At 39.9% G+C, this 22,913-nt stretch overlaps 1 protein-coding gene across 1 annotated transcript in view; it reads right to left on the minus strand.

Annotated features, from left to right (window-relative positions):
• The window catches only part of LOC150083332 (death-associated protein kinase 1-like), a 574,715-nt gene that overhangs the window by 98,603 nt on the left and 453,199 nt on the right, over positions 1 to 22,913 (minus strand). Inside the window, exon 21 of the mRNA XM_090377188.1 lies at positions 15,409 to 15,525. Coding sequence (XP_090233314.1) covers positions 15,409 to 15,525 — 117 coding nt within the window. The remainder of the gene's footprint in view (positions 1 to 15,408; positions 15,526 to 22,913) is intronic.

Consider the following 22,913-nt stretch of genomic DNA (forward strand, 5'->3'; position numbering starts at 1 on the left):
AGCATCTTAAGCTATATGGCATCTAACACACAGAGCAATAATACATTAGTGCTCTGTGTGCTATCTCCCCAGAAATAGGAACATGAATGCGTATATACTATTAATAAAATATAGCATAAGGAGGCTGCTGAGATGGACGAATAATGAGCTAGCCAGTTTAAGACAGCAGAAAAAGAGGAGCATCAGAAAAATACAGAAAGACTGAAAGTATGTACTGAAGCCTCAACAGCTTCCAGTTGGTCTGTAATATTACTATAGAAAAGATTAGGCTGGGAAAGGCAGATTACGAGAAATAGCTGGTTAAGAGAGAAAAATAGGGGAGGGACAAGGAGTTTTTAATGTATTGTGGATACAAAAGAGAGATCTTAGATACGCCATCTGATGTCATAGATGAATTAAATAGGCATTTTTAATTGATGAAAGAGCCTTTGTGGTGTGGAGAAATCATGCAATTGAAGCTGGGAAGCACAAAATTATTGATGTTGAAATTTCAGAAGATTATTTACTAGAAAAACTTTCAAGTCTAAAGGCAAGTAAGGCTACTGAAGTTGAAGGCATATACCCAAAACCCAGTAACTTTGAGAAAGGCGGCAAGAGAATATACCAATAAAAGAATAACCATTAAGGTTAATTATGAGGACATCACTGGACTCAAGGGAAATTACCTTGAACTCGAGAAGTGCCAATATATAAAGGTGGTTCTAAGAGCGAAGTGAGTAACTACTTAGTCAGTCTGGCTTTGGAGGCAGGGAAAATCATGGAAGCAATAATCAAGAGTACAGCACAGGATCATTTAGATAGAAATGCAATTATGAAGGAAACACAGGATGGAAACATAGGGAAAATCATGTTTACCCCAACGTAATTAGCTATTTCTATGGTCAATCATGAGCTGGATGTAATAAATAATTTCCGCATTGCTGAGAATTTAAAAAAAAAGCATCTGAGTCAGACCCAAATGAGAAGTTGTCGTATAAATTAAAACATTTTTGAATCACAGGGAAAATTCTTCGATGAATCTCACAGTTGTTGTTATAGGGTTGATGACCCATGAGCTGGATGCAAGAAATAATTTAAATATTGCCGTGAATTGGTGGGAAAACCTGAGTTTCTGGAAGAAAGCACCAGGCTACCTTCATATGAGACAAGACCAAGTAACTAGAACATGTTGTGAAAAAGGTTCATAAAAATTCCCTTGTCATCGATGGGATTCGAACTCAGGTCTTTCCACCTGTGTGGGGAGGACGATGATTATACCACCTGTGCTACCGAATGAGCATGCTACAGCGGAATGGATTTGTTTGGTGACTGGGAAACCTTGTGTAGCATGATGTTAAGCTCTCTGAGTAGCTCTTGGACACGAATACCAAATGGATGGTTGGCAGTTTGGTTAATGTTATAAATGTTCACCCATCATGGCTCAAAAATGGATGGGGTGATCTGGCAGGGAGTTCAGCTTAAAAGCATACTGTAGAGGAAACTGTTTTCATTGAAGCAATACAGATGTTTCCCTTGCTTCCACGTACAGACTGTGAACAGGAGATGTTCTGAATGCACCAGTAGTAATACGAACAGCCTGATGGTGATGGAGTCAAGCCACTGAAGGATAGTATTTCTGGTGGAAGCATGTACCTGAGACCCATTATCTAATTTTGATTGCACAAGTACACAATATAGATGGAGTAAATGCATTGGTCTGCACTCCAAGAAGCAGAAGAGAGAGAGTGTGGAGAATGTTTAATCCTCTTGCTTGGATTGAGTAAGCTGGATGCTGATGAAATCCTTCCTATTGCTCAGACCATGAGGGGGCATAAATTCAAACTGAGAAAGGATGGTTGCAGGATAGATGTGTGGAAATTTGTCTTCAGCCAGCAGACAGTTGATTGCTGAAACAAATTTCCATCTGGTGTTGTAGAAGTAGGTAGTTTGATTAAATTCAAGGAGGAACTGGAGCAAACGGTTAGAGAGAATGGGCAAGTGAGATGGAAAGTGTTGATAAAAACCAACACTTTCCATATCACATGACCAAGTCATCAGTTTATGCTTTAATTTTTTGCTGTTCACAAGGTTCAATGTGCATCCTTTAATACTCTTAAAAACTGACAACTGGTTGGTCACATCGTAAATTTTCACATATACTGTGGTTCTGTCTAAGTACAGAATATTACTGGTTTTCCTCACAACTGAATCTCCCAGTGGAACCAGAGCATTCTACACTGAAAGATCCAGTCCTGGAGCTTGATTTGCCTGGTACAGAATTAGACACCTGGGTTTCTGTTGAGCCCCCTGTTCAAATTTTCATTAGACAATCACCTCGTGTTCTCAGAGACTCAATATTAACTAATGGAACACAGATTTTTAATTTCAGTTCATCACACACTCCCTTACATTAGTACGCAGGAAAGAGCACCATAAGCTCAGCTAAAAAAAATTCTGTATACATGTGACCAAGGAAAGTGGCTGAAACTCACAGGTGAATTGGCACTGAGGGGTCCAGGTGAATGAGGTGAACTGGCACTCACAGGTGAATTGGCACTGAGGGGTCCAGGTAAATGAGGTGAACTGCACTCGCAAGCGAACTATCAGTGTAAATTCACCTGTTAGATATTGGCAAAAACTATAAAATGACCTGAAATAGTAAACAGAATGGGTTAGGTAAGAAGGCTGATAAAAATGGCTGCGTAAGACGGCAAAGGATAGTAACAATCAGTTTTTCATTGTCTTTCATTATTTAATTTAAAATAATCATAACTGACTACTAAGAAGGAAAGAATAAATCAGATTAGACATAGCATAATGACGATGGATAAGTTGTATATAACCCAGCGGATGAACTGACCAGGTACTTTACATTGATATTAACAGATGAAAATCCCTTTGCACAGAGAATAAACTGCACATAAACAGAGAATAAACTGAAAGCTGAGCAGTACGGAATTAGTGATATTGAAATTACAGAATACTGTTCATAAGAAAAGGTTAAGCCTAAAAACAAGTAACAAGCACTGGACATAATGGGATATATTCAATTTTGAGGGAAGGAGGAAAGAAAGTGCATTGAACCAATGAGATTAAATTATCAAGGAATCATTTGGCTCAGGAGAGATTCCTTTGGATTGGAAAAGTGCCAATATATTAGCAATTCACAAAGGAGTTTTTAAGAGGACATACCAGTCAGTCTTAGGGGCTTAGAGGGGAACAGGTATCCTGTGTGTTATCAGACACTCAGCCTAAAACACTGCTGGATCCAATATCTCTCTATTACAGAAGATTTTGGAGAAGTCCGGTTCGCCTGCCTCCCTAAAATCCACTGATGCACACATTCTCGATGGTAAGCCCTATTATGTCACTTAGGTGGCAACGAACGTGTAGAGTGGTTCTCTTCAAGATGCCTGGTCAGCGTGAAGAGGAAAAGACCAAACCCTCCAGCATATGACAGCACAACAAAAAAAATGGCCCTCAGTCTCCAGCAGCTATCACTCCCCCTCTTACTGCAGCGAGAGGATCAGAGTGGAAGCAGAGGGTGCTAAGAATCTCTAGGTACGACCAGGCTGCCATGCATGGAAACTGAACTTGGCCTGTTATAACGTAAGATCACTCATTGGTGAAGACAGGATATTAGAGCTGGAAAAGGAATTAGAAAATGTGAATTGGAATATCATCGGTTTGGCTGAAACAAGAAGAAGAAATGAATCACTTATAAGTTTATCAAGTGGAAATCTGCTGTACACCAATGGAAACAGTGAAAGGAGTGAAGGTGGAGTTGGGTTTCTGGTCCATAAAGATTTAAAAAACATTTTGGAATTCAAAAGTACATCACCAAGGGTGTCAAGACTAATACTCAAGATTTCTAAGAGGTACAAGCTAAAGGTTATAATGATTTATGCACCAACATCGAGCCATGATTATGAAGAGGTTGAAGAAATGTACACCGAAATTGAGAGTCTTCTAGATGAGCACAAAACCCACTACACTATTATTATGGGAGACTTCAATGCTAAGGTTGGAAAAAGACAAAACAGCGCAGAAAGGGAAACTATAGGAAATTTTGGAATTGGTGAAAGAAATGAAAGAGGTGAAAAACTTGTGGAATTTGCAGAATCTCAAGGATTGTCAGTAATGAACACTTTTTTCAAGAAAAGGGTGAACAGAAAGTGGACATGGAAGAGTCCAAATGGATTAACAACTAATGAAATCGACTTCATCCTCACTAACAGAAGATATATTGTGAATGATGTTACTGTCCTGAATAAGGTAAATGTTGGAAGTGATCACAGAATGGTAAGATGTACACTTGATATAGATGTAGGAAAGGAAAAAACTGACTCGAGTAAATAATACAAAGGTCTTTGAGATAACAGAAGAGGAGAAAAAGCAGTATTTACTGGAACTTAAGAACAAGTTTGAGCTTCTGCAGACTGCTCAGGACCAAGATATCAACAAGGAATATTACAACTTTCTGAAAGTGATAAAGCTGAAGAAACCTATAGGGAAAAAGAAATCCAAAGAAGAAAAAATTAGTCAAGAAACACTTGATATGATGAACTGAAGGCAAAAAAATGAAGAGCAAGATAAATACTAACAAGGAAAAAATTGAGTATACTGAGTTATGCAAAGCCATTAGAAAGTGACTCAGAGAGGACATAAGAAGATTTAACACAAGAAAAGTAGAACAACCATTAAAGGAAAACAAAGGATTTAAATCAGCAGCCATGAGCAGTAATATAGAAAGACAAATGATACTGAAACTGAAGAATAGCAATGGTGTACTTATAAACAGCAGAGAAGGCATAATTCAAATAGCAGAAGGCTACTATAGAGAATTATACAAGGAGCAAGGGAATGATGCCAGCAGTAGGGAAGATGGATTGCAAAGTAGCAACGCATACGACATACCTGATATTCTTCTGATGAGGTAGAACATGCACTGAAGAAAATAAAGAATCAGAAAGCCCCGGGGGAAGATGAAGTTACTGCAGAGTTGTTAAAATTGGGAGGAAGAGACATACACAAAAACTGGCAAGACTCTTCACAAAGTGCATTAGAAAAGGTGTGACGCCTAAGCAGTGGAATAATGCAATCATAGTTTTGCTGCATAAGAAAGGAGATAAATCAGAAATTGGAAATTATAGACCAATTAGTTTGTTATCCCGCATCTACAAGTTGTTCACAAGGGTCATTACTAACGGATTAGAAAGAATACTTGATGAGAATCAACCGAAAGAGCAAGCTGGCTTTAGGACAGGATTCTCAACTATGGATCACCTTCACATAATATCACAGCTAATGGAGAAAGCAAATGAATATAAAACACCATTATGCCTGGCATTTGTGGATTATGAAAAGGCATTTGACTCCATACAGCATAAGGCAATGTTTCAGGCACTGGAAAGACAAGGCATAGATACTCCACATATTATGATTTTGAAGAAAATATATGAGAGTGCTACCTCCTTTATTGGACTAGACAAAGCCAGTAGGAAATTTAAAATCGAGAAAGGAGTTCAACAAGGAGACACAATATCTCCGAAGCTGTTTACTGCTGCCCTTGAGGAAGCTTTCAGAAGATTAGACTGATCGCAGAAAGGAGTCAATGTGAATGGAGAGTACCTAAACCATTTACGATTTGCAGATGACATTGTGGTCATAAGCCACGATCCCAAAGAATTAGAGGAAAATCTTAATCAGTTATGCACAGTTAGTAAAGATTTTGGACTAAAGATAAATATGGCTAAAACAAAAGTAATGATGAACAAGTTGCCACAGAAAGGGATATAATGATTGAAGGAGCAGTAATTGAAAAGGTAGAGTCATACTTATCTGGGACAAGTTATTAGCTGTAATAATGATAAATGGCTGGAAGTCAAGAGAAGAATAAATTTTGGATGGATAGCATTCATGAAATATAGTCACATACTGAAGAGCAATATCCCAGTTTGTCTGAAACGTAAAATAATGAACCAATGTATACTCCCTACCATGACTTATGGAAGTGAAACTTGGGCACTCACCAAAAGAATGGAAGAGAAGCTGAGAACTACACAGCGAAGAATGGAACGAATTATATTGGGAATCAGACTGTTAGATAAGAAGAGAAACACATGGATTAGGCAGCAAACTCAAGAAAAGGACATTCTTATCAAAACTAAAGAACTAAAATGGTCTTGGGCAGGACACATAGCTCGCAGACATGATGACAGATGGACTAAGAAAATAACAGAATGGTACCCAAGAGGAGCTAGAAGAAAACCTGGAAGACAAAGGCGGAGATGGATAGATGAAATTCATGAGTTTGTGGGTAGTAAATGGATGGCCAGTGCTCGAAACAGAAGGAACTGGAAATTTGCTGGAGAGGCATTCATCCTGCAGTGAATGAAAATGGCTGATGATGATGATAACTAGTCAGTCTTACTTCAGTGATAAGGAAAATCATGGAAGCAATGATTAAAAGTGGGTAAAGGGAAAGGTTTTTGCTTTCATATAGGTGACTATAGTGGTCTCAGACAGTTTTTAAATTCTATACAGTGGAACCAACTGTTGATGTTACCATCAGCAAATTTTAATGGGGAAGCATTCAAGGAATTAATCTTGGAAACTAATAAGCTTTTCATACCAACTAAGAAATACTGTTCATGGTTTAGGCCTAAATGAATGTCAGATGAACTAATAAGACTTGTGGCAAAGAAGAAAAATACATAGGATGCATATAAACTAACAGGCAATACAGAAGCCTGCAATAGATATAAGCTAGTCTATAATCAGTCACAAAGGAGGTTAGGCAAGTGAAGGCAGATTATGAGAAATTGTTGGCAGAAGAAGAAAAGAAAAACAGGAGAGACATCTTCACATAGGTAAACTCTTGAAGGAAGGGTATGAATCAGATTAGTCCACTTGATATCGATGGTTCAACTGTAGATGATCTTGCTCAGGTAGCTGACAAACTGAATGAATATTTTGTATTTACATTCATATGAGGAGTTATTTAGGGAGGGGAACAACAGAAGTTTATCAAACTCTAACAGTGAGCTAAAGGACTTTGTAATAACTGAGAGCAAAGTGGAGGAGAAATTGTTCAAGTTAAACATAAGAAAGGCACCTGGGGAGGATAGTATCTATCCAGTTATATTAAAGAGCAAGTTGCTACTATGAATAAAGGGATGGTTGAATGGGAAAATTCCAAATATCCAAGTTGTGTCATGTGCTTTTTCCTTATCGAAGAACACAGATACCAGGTGTTCTCATTTTAAAGAGGCACGTCAAATGGATGTTTAAAGCCTAATTAAATGGTCTAAAGAAGGGGTCGACATACTACAGCCCGCGGGCCAAATCCTCCCCTCTTTTTAATCCGGCCCGGGGGGGTTAATATTGTTTTTTACATGAAAAAAATTTAAATAAATCAAATTACGCGCTGCAGCCGATAGTCGAGTTGAAAATAATGACCGCACGTGGCGCTACTAGCGTCGCATATTCGCATTCTCTCATCTACCGTAGAACAAGTGTTGCCAGCATTTCTCTCAGTTTAGCTTTAGCGGCGCACTGCGATCTTTTTTTTCCCTTTTATTTATTACCCACCATTTCCATGTCACCCTCAAGACCAAATATGAAGAGAAAAGTGGACTTCGAATGTCGTGCTTTTAAAGCTGAATGGAGTGTGAATTATTTTGTCATAGAAATAAATGACAAAGTATCATGTTTATTATATAATGACACAATAGCTGTGTGAAAAGAGTACAATATACGTCGTCATTACCAAAGTAACCATGCGGCACAATATTCGAAGCTCACAGAAAATCAACGAAGCTAAAATTGGAAAGTTTAAAATGTAATGCATCATCACAATGCAATTTATTCGTTAAAATAACAAATGATAATGAAGCAGTAACTAAAGTAAGCTTACGAATAGCTCATTTATTAGCCAAGAAAGGGAAACCATTTACCGATGGTGAATTAATTAAATCATGTTTGCTTGTGGCAGCCGAAGAAATGTGTCCAGAGAAAATGGATTTGTTTCGATCTGTCAGTCTTTCAGTGAGAACAACTGTTAGAAGAGTTGAGGACATCGGGAGCCATATCAAGAGTCAATAAAAATACAAGGCAAAAAATTTCAAGTGGTTTTCGTTGGCTGTTGATGAGTCTACAGACATTACTGATACTGTCCAATTGTTGCTGTTTATTCGAGGAGTCAATACTGAGTTTGAGGTTACTGAAGAATTAGCTTCTATGAATAGTCTGCATGGAACAACTACAGGCAAAGATATCTTCAAGGAAGTCGAGAAAACGCTAACACAGTACAATTTGCAATGGAATCAGTTAAAATGTGTCACAACTGATGGTGGTAAAAATATGTGTGGAATGGGAAAAGGATTAGTTGGACAAATTTTTAAGGCTTGTGAAGAAGCTAAATGTTAATGTTCAAAACCTCTGGTAATTCATTGTATTATTCACCAGCAGACTCTTTGTGGGAAACACCTCAATTTGTCATGTGTTATTGAACCAGTTGTGTCAGCAGTTAACTTTATTCACTCTCGTGGACTTAACCATCGTCAATTTCGTGATTTTTTATTTGAGATTGAAGTCAAATATCCTGATTTGCCCTACCATACAGCAGTTTGATGGCTCAGCAATGGAAAAGTTTTATTGAGATTTTTTGAACTCCGAGAAGCAATAGAAATTTTTCTAAATGAGAAAAACTGGCCACAACCACTATTATCTAACAATGAATGGCTATGGAAATTAGCATTTGCTACAGACATAGTGGGATATCTTAACGAATTTAACTTTAAATTACAGGAGAAAACAGTGCTCATATGTGAAACGTATTCTATCGTAAAGTCATATCGTCAAAAATTTGCATTGTTTGAAACACAAATCACATTAACCAAGTTTGACCATTTTCCATGCTGTAAAAAATTTCAAATATTAGCAAAATCCCCATTCTCAAAAAAATTCGCGGCGGATATATTTTCTGAACTTAAACTACAGTTACAACAGTGTTTTTCAGATCTTGATGCAAGTGCAAAAGACATTTCCATATTTCAAAATCCATTTGGCTCCCCACAACCAAGAAGCCACAAGGGGAGTACACCAAAACGTGGCAGGAATCCATCAATAATATCCTAGATGCCATGTTCCAGAAACACCTGGATCCAACCACCCCAGAACAAACATCGCTCTGCCTAAGAAATAGTACCTACACAACAATCGAAGAGGAGGAGCCCTTTACTAGGATCGAATTGGTCATTGCAGCCGCCAAACTAAGAAACAGGAAATCACCAGGTGTAGACTTACTAGAGCTGGAAATCGTAAAAAAGGCAGTTGAGACTATCCCAGAAAAAATACTAAATTTATTTAACCAGTGCCTAAAAGAAGGCTATTTCCCACACACCTGGAAAACGGCAAAGCTTCGGCTCATCCTCAAAAATCCAACAAAGCAGCAGGACCTCCCGGGGTCCTACAGACCCATAGCCTTACTGTCTGTACTGAGAAAACTGATGGAACACCTCTTACGAAATCGGATAGAAACTCACTACTCAAACGCAGGCCTTCCACCCCGAAATCAGTTTGGGTTCAGAAAAGGACACTCCACCGTAGATGTATTGGAAAATATTGTTAACGCTGCAACCACAACCAACCGAAAGTACTTCCTCGTCATCACAATAGATTTTGCTGGGGCATTTGACACTCTCTGGTGGCCAAGTGTCCTCTGCAGGCTCCGGGAGGCTAACCTGCCAGCAAATCTATACAAATGCATCAGTACATACCTCTCAGACAGATCAGTCACAGTCACTACTCCATATTGCTCTGTATCACGATTGATACACAGAGGATGCCCACAGGTTTCCGTTCTGGGCCCTCTTCTTTGGAATGTCATCCTAGACGGCTTCCTAAATCTCAACCTTGGAAACGTCACATCCCAGGCTTACGCAGGCGATCTTATTCTGATGCTTGCTGAGGACTCCTGAGCACAATTAGAGAACTTTACAAAATAGAGCAGTCACTATCCTGCAAGACTGGGCTGACAACAACAAACTCACAATTTCTCCAACCAAGACATGTTCAGTCCTACTCAGGGGGACCCTAGATATTAGGAGGCCTCCCCAAATCAAAGTCCAGGGGAAACAGTCAAACTCGCAACAGAATTAAAACATTTAGGAGTCATGCTCGATAGGAATCTATCCTACACACCACATCTGACATACAACAAGAATAAAATCAGAACCTATTCTGCACTCTTTGCAAGAGTCACCCTAAGGACTGGGGCTTGAGGAAAAGGACCCTCGCCCTCTTCTACACGACAGTATTCCTGCCAGCCACTTCATATGCCTCCGGAGTCTGGTACCACAAAGTGACCACCGCGGTTAACAGGAGAAAACTCGAGACCATACAAAGATATATCCTGCTAATGATCTCCAGAGTCTGCAGGACAGTGAGTACTCACGCGCTGCAGATCCTTATAGGTGCCCTCCCCCTGGACCTGGAGATCGTTCGTCGCGGAATCCTCCACCACCTCAGCAAAGGAAAAACGTCCACCTGCCTGAACTACACGACTGACTTAGCCAATGACCCTAAAATGGAAAAGAAGCGACTCACACTGCATCTCCAACAGACCTGGTAAACCCGCTGGGAAAATTCAATCAAAGGTGAAATCACCCGGAAATTCGTGCCGACAATTCAGACAGTATATCCAAAATATCCCCACTGGCTCTCTCCAGGACTCCTGGTCACATACCTATTCACCAGACACGGTGCATCCAGACACAAGTTATCAGGCTTCTAACTCAGTGACACTCCTCTCTGCCACTGCAACCAAACAGAAACATGGGAGCACCTCATGTATCACTGTCACCTGTATCAAGATACGCTGCCGGCTCATCACTGAAATTCGATACACACTGCAAAACCAGGAACACCTCATCCTAGAAGAAGAAGACAGCTACAAAGCGCTAACAAAATTCGCTCAGGGCCTCTTCAGCAGAAGACGGACCTTACCTCAGCTGCAACCACCACAATGAAGAGAATGCAAGTACCCATCAAAGCTGCCCATAATCGGAAAAACAATTTGACACCACTAAGGACCACCAGAACAAATCAAACCCGCAGGGATCCGACTTCATAGCAGAAGGACCAAAATAAAATGACAAATGCACATCCAAACTGACTGGACTAAATAACCTCGGATGGGATCCTAACCAATGCATGGCTACAAAATAAATTGGACTTTTGGAAACCTCAGACGGGACAATGTCCCAGAAATGACATTCCACCGACTGAAGAAACTGCAGAGCCTCTCTGCACACTAGCCTTGTTGGCAAACTGACCAGGCGCCCTTGCCTGGCCCACTTTTCTTCCCTTTCCCTGGCCCGGGGTGGGGGGAGGTGACGGTCCCTCTGTCTCCTTCCCTCCTTGCCACCCACACTTTTCCTTCTGGTGGGGCATGCCCATGCCCCACCAAATCTTGGAGTCACCTACCTCCCTATCGACTCCATTCTTCTGTCTGTCTCCCCCCCCCCCAGCCTTCAGTCTCCCTCCCACTCTACCTGCACGCAAGCGAAAGCCCCACACATCCAAACTTAATTACAGCCAAATTAGATTCGCAATTTTCGGCCTCACAATTCTAGCACAACCACCACACAATCACCTCTCAAATTTTTATTTTTACTAAGTTATTTTTATTTTTAATTCTTTTTATTTATCTAATTTTTTTTTTTTTTTTTTAGGTCCTAGCCACTGAAATCTCAGGAAACTAGGTGGCAGGACCTGCCAGAGTACTTATTTAAAATATTGGTGTACCTGGTCTGCTTCCATGGGGCGAAGTGTGGGCAACATCTGGCCTCAGCAGAGGTCTGGCGGCTAAATGGCCAGAAGAACAACGGTACACAACACTACTCATGTACAATGTCCATACACTTTTAAATCTCTGGCCTTTACAGCATACTGTATCACACGACAATGTAAACTACGCGGAGATGGGGGGAAACCCCTGGTGCTGTTTGACCCCAAACACACTTTACACAATCCATTTGACTGTACAACTGAGGAGCTTCCATCAGACCTTCAATTGGAAATGATTGATCTGCAAAATGATGATATGCTAAAGGTTAGGTTTAAAGAAATGGATCTAACCCAATTCTATAAATATCTTTCGGAAGATAAATACGGCCAATTAAAATCATATGCACAGGGATTTATATCTGTATTTGGGAGTACTTACCAATGTGAAAAGACATTTTCAAAAATGAAATATGTAAAATCAGAATACAAATCATTATTAACGGATGACCATTTGCAAACAACTTTAATGATAGGAAGTACTAACTTCGAACTCCAGTATGATGAAATATTATCTCAGAAAAAACAATTACATTCATCGCATTAGTACAAAATTTAACCAGTTCTATAATACGTTTATTAATAAATGGAAATATTTTATTCATTTTTTTGTAAGTGTTAGCATGTGTATAAATATTATGTAAAATATCACTTCCTAATAAAAAGATTTTGAACCTGTTTCTTTTTTTGTTGTTCTACAAGTAGAATTACCCATGTAAATATCTTCGAGCTTGCTACCTGGCCCGCCGAGCCTAAAAATTTTACAATCTGGCCCTTTCCAAAAAAAGTTTGCCGACCCCTGGTCTAAAGCAAACCCATTCTTTTGGAAGCCACACTGCACTCTGGAGAGAAGCCCATTTGCCTTCATACTATATAAGGCAGGATTGACCATTCTTTCCAGGATTTTGCACAGACAGCTAGTAACAGCAACAAGACAGTAGTTTGTTGGGGTTTTTGGGTCTTTTCTTAGTTTAGGAAAGGCAAGAATGGTTGCCTTATGCCAGGAATCCAGAAACTACTCTTCTATAAAGATCCCATTGTACAGAAGAGAAAATGGTCCATGGACCATTTGCTCTTTGGGGTGTGGTTGCCCATAGCAATGCCCCCATGAGCAGGTCCATCACCAGTTCTGTCCTTATGAATGATATTATTATGGAAGTAAGGGTTTTCATTTGTCTTCAAGTATGTCTCCTGTAAGCAAAAGCAAATTGGCCTATGCTTTCACAGGAGGGACTTGATGTCATCATTGTTTTGCTGGAATCCATAAAAATTCCACTGTAAGATTTTAGCCATTATTTTGGCTTGGTAGGTCCATCAGGTGGCTTCCATACTGCTGACAGCTTACTTTTGTCAGTCTTGGATTTATCTCTTTTGGGAAAGTATGGATGCTATCCTGTTTTCATTTCCTTTTCAGTAATTCCAAGACTGAATCATCTAATACATCCTTCTCCTCAACCTTCATATTTTCTTGGACACTAGAGGACAACTCAGAGTTCTTATTCTCTACTTTTGTTGCTGGTGAAGCATTAGAAGGTACCGATATGGGAGTGGCAGCTGATTGATCTTTCTGTGCAAGCTTTTTTAAGCTTAAGAGGTAAAGTGCGATGGGAGTGAATGACTCTTTTGGTGGAATAGTCATTTCAGTTTGGGTTGCAATTGAACATCTCCCTGCTACCTTCTGGGCATAGGTGGGTTTGTTTATATTTAGAGGTTCACTTTTCTTGCCTCCTGATAAGATATGTTCAGTTCTGCCTAAGTTTTTGAATTTCTTTTTCTTCTTTCCACCTCTGGCACACTGCGTGTTCTCCTTGGCAGTTAATGAAGGTGGGTTTTGCAGCTGCATATGATGACGTTTCATGGTCCTATGTAGCACATTGAGTGCATGCAAGGGCTCCATGACACGCTATTTGCGAGTGTCCATATTTCTGGCACTTTTAAGCACCTTAGAGGGTTTGGGACATATGAATGCACTAGACAATTAATATAGCCAGCTTTGATTTCATTAGGAGACACTGGTGAATTTAATGTCAGATGATGTTTCTGGTTGGAACGAGTTTCCCAACCATATGCATGAATATTTGTTTCACAATTGTAACTCCCTGTGGTTTTAATTCAGAACAGATTTCCTCTTCAGACACTTCCATGAGATCCCATTCGGTAATGCCACCATGGAATTAGTTCAGTGTCTTGTGGGGGGGGGGTAACTGTAATAGGCATTGTCCCCATAGATGTAGCTCAGAGGAGCTGTTCTGAATGTTTGTCTCTTCTGGTCTATACAAGTATGTTGCATGAACGAAGCTGTTTGACAGGTTTAGGAGAGGCTGCCAACCCTTCCAAACCCTTCTGGATAAAGCAGGGTGACATTTTTCCTAAGGGCTTCTCACTAGTGGAGAGAATTATCAGGTATCGGACCTGATAAAACTTTAGTTTTCTGTCTTTTAGCTGAAGTAACGTTATCTGGGTCAATGGGCAAATTTTCAGATAGGGACCAGGTTGGGACCCCAGAAGAAATAACTTTATTAGGATTCACAAGTTTTTTTTGTTCAGCACTCGAGCTCCCCCACACACCACGGAACCCAAATATAATGCCCACTACCTGGCAAGCAATAAATGAGCTCAGGAGTGGGATGCCAGGGCTAGTCAGATGCTATATCTGCACCACTGCCAGCCTGAATCCTGTTCCTTGGACCATGAGGGTAGGGGCATGGCATTGATATGGCTGACCTTCGCAGGCAAACCCACTAACCAAACAATCCTGGCCGAGCCAACCAGGACTACCCAACTTGTCGAAGCAGGGCTCAGGGCTCAAAGTGGTGTGTTGAATCTGGGCTCCCTCAACCACCAGGATCTCCACAGGTCAGAGTAATGATAAACATGCCAGATTCCTATGATGTTAGCCTGGAACCTAGGCTGTGGGCATTTGATCATAGTGGTGCTAAACTGAAAAACCAACAGTGTCATTGGGAAGTTCCCTCACTACGTACATGTGCCCACATCAAGGGCACATTGTTTGTTCCAAAGCAACTATGTGATCACGTGGATATGCAATACTGTGGTTTGACCTCATGTGATGCTAAATATAATTGATGATAATCTTGTTAAAATGATGAGCTGTAAACTTATCTGACCTAATGTAGTTGTGCTTAAGTATAAGTATAACTTTTTTTTATTATTTTTTTTTTAATTTAGACAGATTGATGTAAATTAAGAAGGGATAACTACATACTAAATGTAGGGAAATTTGCCTTCAGCCAAAGAGTCACTGGCTGTTGGAATAAATTACCATCCAGCTTGTGGAAATCAGTTATATTTGTGAAATTTATTTATATTTTTTAAAAGCTGATGCTACTCTTGGTTCAATGCATTATTTTGCAGTGAACCAAATGAAATCACATTTAGAATACTGATAAAGGCATAATGCAAAGTGTGCATGAATTTAAAAACTGTAACTTTCATAAGTTGCTGTACTGCCTACAATTAATACTGTCTATAATTATACTGCAGTACTGAAAAATTCAGTACTGCAATACACTAATACCGTAACCATAATACATTAGAAAAATAAGAAGTTCTACTTACCAGAGATAGTAACTTGATGAATATCAATGCCTCTTGTGTAACTTTCATAATTTGTTTCAAATGACAAGAAAAGATCATCATTACTCGTTTCAGAACCAGTGCGGAAAGTCTGCATATCTAATATATAATAAATACCAATCTAATCTCATTCTTTAAAAATTTTTATTATATGCAATAGTATGTTTATCACTATATTTCTATTGAAATTTGCTTTCATATAAGGATAAAACAGCAGCTTCCCCGGGATATGAGGGATATTAGAAATGTTACTTGCCTACTATAAAAAAAATAAAACAATCTTAAAATATAGTTTGCTCATCTTTCTAGACAACTTACATAGAACACACTGTCTTGATTTTGTAACCCTTTATCAGGCACACTGGAGGTAGATATCCATAAAATTGACTTAAATTTGAAAATAAAAATATCTATTAAAGTGTCATCAGTGTAAATGTTAATACTCCTTCATTACTGGTTTGACTTTTGGCCTGTATCATTAATCTTTTGTTATATACTGTTATAGATTTCTTTTATTTATAACAAATAGATAATATTCAATTATTCTTTTGTTATAGAAGAAGTTTCACCATAACAAATAATAACAGGATATTTTCATTAGGCCTTGTGAAATCACTTATTGCATAAAATTATCAAGCACTCCAAAGCAAGGATTTAAAATTAGTGGTGTCTGTAAGTTCAATAAAAGATGGACACCATCATAACCTTTGATTTGAAGCAAGCGAACAGAAATGTTAGCTTTTCTAGCATTGTCTGCAGTAAGGAGCTAATCAACACAGGGCATAGTCTTTTCAATATTTGTTTATTTTAAGTTTTGCTTGCCAACAGTGAAGATAACGTGGTGCAGCACTGCACCCCCAACTCCACATATAGAAAGGACATAGTATAGTATAGTGTTTAATGTGGCACCAGGGATTTCCTCCAACTCTGGATAGCAATTCTATGATGAATACATGACTCTGTAAAGGCCAGATAGCATGGGTTAGTGAGTGTTCGTGTAAGGTTAGTGTTGGTCTGTTGTTCATCTGGCCTTTAGCCTAGTGGCCTGTGGGACATCACCAACCCCTAGTTACTGTCCTTTGCTATGGGGAGGCAGACCGGGTGCCAGTAGGGGAAAAATAGACCCTGGCATTGCCTAAGCTTACTAGGGAGAGCCATAAAAAAAAAAAAAAAAAAAAAGGAAAAGAGAACAAGGGAGATAATATGAGTGTGGGATGAAAGAAGGAGAGCAGTAGCTGAGGTGCCCGCCTGAATGGAAGTGGGTGACAGTGGGGACCCCTCAGGGAGGAGGCCCATCCTCACTCGGTGGGGGGGGGGGGATTGAAAAGATATGGTGGTGAAAGGTTGGGTAGGAACCACCCAAGTTGGTGGGCAGGTATAGTAGAGAATCCATCTAGGGTGGGGAAAGAAAGGACATAAGGAAAGGGATCCTATGGTTGTACGTTGCCTCTCTTGTTGTAGTGATCCCACACCGACATGGACTGGCCAAACAATCAGTGTTGGCATCCCACACAATGCCAGCTAAGAAGCAAATAGCACGGCATCTGCAGGGATGGTCCATAAGAGCCCCCCCCCCACCCACCCATGGCCATCAGTCTTGTCTGGCAAAGGGAGCTGAAAGAAACATGCAATTTGTCCCATTCACACATCTTTCATACTTTTTACAATTTTCCTGTTTTTAAAACTTTTGGATTTCAGCAAAAATATATATATATATATATATATATATGTGTGTGTCTTTTTTTTTTTTTTTTTTTATCAAGCATCCTTCATTCTCACTCACACCAGAGGATATGTAATGTAAACAAAAAAATTTTTTATTTAAGTGACATATTCTTAATACAGAAAGCACAGATAGGGCAGGAGGAGTCATGGAGTCTTGCTTTTAGTTAAGAAGCATATTAAATCGAAGGCAGTGCATCCAGTCGACATGGATGGCCAGTGCAGTGCTGAGTCAGTTTGGTATAACAAAAGCACTCAGAAAATGAAAATGACGGTTGCAGTTCATTATAGGACTAATGACTGTGATGAATATAATAAACATCAATACAGACATACATACAGTACAGACAGAGTGAACCAGTAAATCAGAATGTCTTATAATGGGGGACTTGAACTTTCCAAATATTGAACAGATCTTGTGTTTTTTTTTTTTTTTTTTTGTTTGGTAGTTATTGGCGCATTGGCTTCTGTGGCCATAGTGCACCTCCCAAGGTTTTTGCAGTACTTTGATCCAAGCCCGAGGCGGGATTCGAACCCGCGACCTTTGGGTTGCTAGGCAGGCGCTTTACCCACCCGGCTAGCCCGGTCGGCCAGATCTTGTGGATTGGTCACTCACATAGTAGCAAGACTTTTGTGGATTTAATGGACGATTGTTTCCTTACACTAGTATGCCAGAGAAGCAACAAGAGAAAGGAATGCAGGAATCCCTTGATTAGTGCGATTAATTGGTTCTGTGAAAATGGCGCGCTATGCGAAATCATGCCAATCGAAGTTAACAATCAATACAAAATTGCCTAATTCGTTCCAACACCTACAATATACCAATTAAAAATACGTTTTTTATGGCATTAATGTACAGCAGTATAAAAGCAAAGGATAATTATAAATATTTGCAGTACAGTAATCAAAAATTTATTGAAATTAAAAAATTACAATATATATAACTCACTTTGTTTCTTTGTAAAATATTTCAAAAGGCTGGTTTGCACAGACTTTTCTTTCTTCCTTTCATCATAAATTCGCTTGTATGGATACACATCTTTTCAATGTTCCTGTGAATTTGCATACTGCACTCAATATCTGCGTCTGCATCCTTAGTTGTTTCAAATTTTCAGCTGCGTGAAATTTTCCTTCAAGTTCTTTTAATGTCAACTTCTTTTCATGAACATTTTCTTCCTCGCATATTTCCACCTCGTCATATGCTCGTTTTTCATCAATATTAAGGAGGTCAGAATCACATAATTGTTCTAAATGTTATTCCAGCAATTCACGAACATCACTGTTGTCAATTTCATCACAGCCTAGATCTATTTGCTCAATTTGCTATTTCATCAATAACAGTATTGACATGAGTGAAACTACAGAAATCATTTGTGCAATGTGGCAAAATATGCTTCCAAACTGCTCTCATACTGCTGGATATTACTTCAGACCATGACTCATGAATATTGTCTTTTAAAATGCACTGTTTGCTTGATGTTTGCGGAGCAGTCAGGTACGGGACATGATACTGAAAAGGGGGATGTCTTTGTGTGTGCACGATGTAAGGAGTGCAAGGAAATCAGGCGACAACTCAGCGTTGTTATGGGCCTTTATGAGACCTTGAAGGACAGGGTGGATGCCCTCGAAGGAAATAAATTGAGGGGCCCATCAAGCTCTCAGCTGCCCACATCAATGCCAGAGCTTGCACTTGGTCATCAGGCAACACAGAGGCAGTCCCCTAGGCAGAATGCGCTGGTCCCACAGGAACTAGTAGTTGTTGGTGACTCTATTGTCAGGGAAACGGGGAACATGCTTTGTAAAAAGGTTAGGTGGAATAGGACCAGGGTATGTCTGCCAGGGGCAAAGGTTGATGACGTTGTAGAGCGGATATCATCTTTTAAGGGCACAAAAGGTGATATTGTTGTACACGTTGGCACTAATGATATTAAGAGTAGGAGACCGGCAGAATTACTTAGCAAGTACAGGTCACTGTTGAAAAAAAGCCGTGAATTAGGGTTGAACTTGAGAGTGTCTGCAATTCTGTCCAGACACGATAGGAGGGAGTATATGAAGAGAGCCTTGTCGATCAATTCGGCCCTGGAGGGATTGTGCAAGGCTCAAGGGGTAGAATTTTTTTCAGCCTGGACTGTACTTGTTAACAGGAGGAATTGCTTCTACAGGGATGGGATACACTTAAATAGAAAGGGTGCAAGAATTTTTGCTGATGCTGTCGAGGCAGTGTTAGGTGGGTCGGAAAACTGCTAGTTGGGGGGGGATACAAGGACTAATAGATTAACAGTAGCCACTGGCAGAGGTGGAAGTGATTCTTGCACTGCTTCTATTGAACTGAGCAGAAGCCTGAAAAACAAGATGCAGGATATTTCAGAGACTGCTGGTAGTCATTGCGGTACAAGTAAACACATGGGTTGTGTTAGGGTAGCTAAGAATAGAAACAGGTGCATGTATACCTGTGTGTACACCAATGCTAGGAGTTTGGTAAATAAATTTGATGAATTTGAGGTATTGCTCAAAACATCAAAGGCAGATATTGTTGGGATATCAGAGACGTGGTGTCACACAGATATAAGTAATGCGGAACTGGAATTTGGGGAATACAATGTGTATAGGAAGGATAGACAGGACAGGAGGGGAGGAGGGGTTATGCTATTAATTAAGAAACACATAAAGTCCAAGGAAGTGAAGCCAGTCGACATTGATGGACAGGGCAGTGTCGAGTCAGTTTGGTGTGACATAAGCATAGGGAAATCAAAATTGAGAGTAGGAGTGTGCTATAGGCCTAATGACTCTGATGAGTATAATAAGATATTGTACAGGGAAATAGAGTGGGCCAGTAAATCAGAGTCTTATAATGGGGGATTTTAATTTCCCAGATATTGACTGGAATTTGTGGGTTGGTCACTCGCACACTAGCAAGGCTTTTGTGGATTTATTGGATGATTGTTTTCTACATCAGCATGTTCAGGAGGCAACTAGAGGGAGTAATACTCTTGATTTGATTATCAGTAGTGATTCTTCATGCATTAAGAATCTGCAGATAAATGAACCACTAGGTGGCAGTGATCACAGTGTTCTGAAGTGGGATTTACTCAAAGAGGTAACTACCATTAGGGGTAAAGGGAAGGGGTATTGCTTTCATAAAGACGACTACGATGAACTGAGACAGTATTTAAATTCTATACAGTGGGATCAACTGATGATGTTACCAACAGCAAATTCAAAATGGGAAGCATTCAAAGAACTTATCTTGGAAGCTACTAGGTTTTACATACCAACTAAGAAATATTGTTCAGGTTTAGGCCTAAATGGATGTCAGATGAACTAATGAGGCATATGGCAGAGAAGAAAAATGTATGGGATACTTACAAATTAACATGTGACACAGAAGCCTATGATAGATACAAGTTGATCTGTAACCAAGTTACAAAGGAGGGCAGGCGAAGGCAGATTACAAGAAATCCTTGGCAAGGGATGCAAAGAAAAACAGCAAAGAGTTCTTTACTTATGTAAACTCTAGAAGGAAGGGGATGAATCAGATTGGTCCACTTGATATCGATGGGTCAACTGTTGATGATCCTGCTCAGGTAGCTAACAAACTAAATCAATATTTTGCATCAACATTCACACATGAGGAGTTATTCAGCGAGGGGAATGCCAGAGGTGTATTCAACTCTGGCAGTAAGCTACAGAATCTTGTAATAACTGAGAGTAAAGTGGAGGAGAAATTGTTGAAGATAATCACAAGAAAGGCACCTGGGGTGGATGGGATCTATCCAGTTATATTAAAGGAGGCAGCAAAGGAAGTAAGCAAACCCTTAGCCATAATTATGAGAGCTTCCTTGGACTCAGGGGAGGTACCCATGGACTGGAGATGTGCAAATGTGACCCCAATTCACAAAGGAGGATCAAAGGAGGATGTTACCAACAGCAAACTCAAAATGGGAAGCATTCAAGGAACTAATCTTGGAGGCTACCAGGCTTTACATACCAACTAAGAAATATTGTTCAAGGTTTAGGCCTAAATGGTTGTCAGATGAACTAATGAGACATGTGGCAGAGAAGAAAAATGCATGGGATACATACAAATTAATGGGTGACATGGAAGCCTATGATAGATATAAGTTGGTCTGTAATCAAGTCACAAAGGAGATTAGGCAGGCAAAGGCAGACTACGAAAAATCCTTGGCAAAGGATGCAAAGAAAAACAGAAAAGAGTTCTTTACATATTTGAACTCGAGAAGGAAAGGGATGAATCAGATTGGTCCATTGGATATTGATGGTTCAACAGTTGAGGATCCTGCTCAGGTGGCTAACAATCTAAACGAGTATTTTGCATCTACATTCACGCATGAGGAGTTATTCGGGAAGGAGAATGATGTAGGTAAAGTAAACATTGGCAGTGAGCTGGATGATTTTGTAATAACTGAGAGGAAAGTGGAGGAGAGATTGCTGAGGATAAACATAAAAAAGGCACCTGGGGTGGATGGGATCTATCCAGTTATATTAAAGGAGGCAGCAAAGGAAGTATGCAAACCCCTAGCCATAATTATGAGAGCTTCTTTGGACTCAGGGGAGGTACCCATAGACTGGAGATGTGCAAATGTAACCCCAATTCACAAAGGAGGATCAAAGGCTGACACAAGTAATTATAGACCTGTTAGTTTAACTTCTGTTCCAGGTAAATTAATGGAGGCACTGGTTAAAGAAGCACTGCAGGATCATCTAGACAAGAATTCAGTTATAGTTCAGACGCAGCACAGTTTTGTTACGGGCAGGTCTTGCCTGACCAATTTGATTGGATACTATGATGTAGTCACAAAAGAACTGGATGCAGGGAATAACTTTGATATTATATATTTGGATCTTAGAAAGGCTTTTGATACTGTTGCACATGGAAGACTGCTCCACAAATTGGAACAGTGTGGCATTGGAGGCAAATTGCTGCTATGGATAAGGGGATGGTTGAGTGGCAGAAGACAGAGAGTGGTAATCAATGGACACTGCTCAACGTGGACTAATGTTATTAGTGGAGTTCCTCATGCTTCAGTGTTGGGTCCGTTGTTGTTTTCGGTGTTTATGAATGATATTGATGATGGTATATCAAGTTTAATGTCCAAGTTTGCAGATGATACAAAGGTTGGCAGGGTCGTTAAGGACACTACTGACGCTATGCTGCTGCAACAGGATCTGGAAAGGTTGAACAGATGGGCTGAGAGGTGGCAAATGAAGTTTAACATTGACAAATGTAAAGTACTACATATGGGAAACAGTAACCCCAGAGCAACGTATCAACTCTGCGGTACTACACTGACAGTGGTGGAGAATGAAAAGGACCTGGGGGTAATTGTGCAGGCAGATATGAAGTTCTCTGAGCAGTGCAGACGAGCTGCAAGAGTAGCTCATGGTGTCTTGTCAATGATATACAGGAATTGTTCTAGCAGGGATAAGGAGGTGATTATTCCCTTGTATAAGGCAATGGTTAGGCCACATCTTGAGTACTGTATACAGTTCTGGAGGCCTCATTTCAAGAAGGATGTAGAGCTGCTGGAACGGGTACAGAGAAGGGCAACAAGATTAGTGAATGGAACAAAGGGTTGCTCTTACGAAGAAAGGCTTAAGTTTTGCAAATTACAGAGTCTGGAGACTAGGCACCGGCGAGGTGATCTGATAGAGGTGTATAAGGCTTTGAATGGTTTGAGCATGCTCAATGCCAATGGGATTCTTCATCTTGCTCAGAATAATCACCTCAGAGGGCATAAATTCAA

This window comes from Mastigoproctus giganteus, chromosome 7 (genome assembly GCF_048544385.1).
Source record: "Mastigoproctus giganteus isolate SK-2022 chromosome 7, ASM4854438v1, whole genome shotgun sequence".
Taxonomy (NCBI): Eukaryota; Metazoa; Arthropoda; class Arachnida; order Uropygi; family Thelyphonidae; genus Mastigoproctus; species Mastigoproctus giganteus.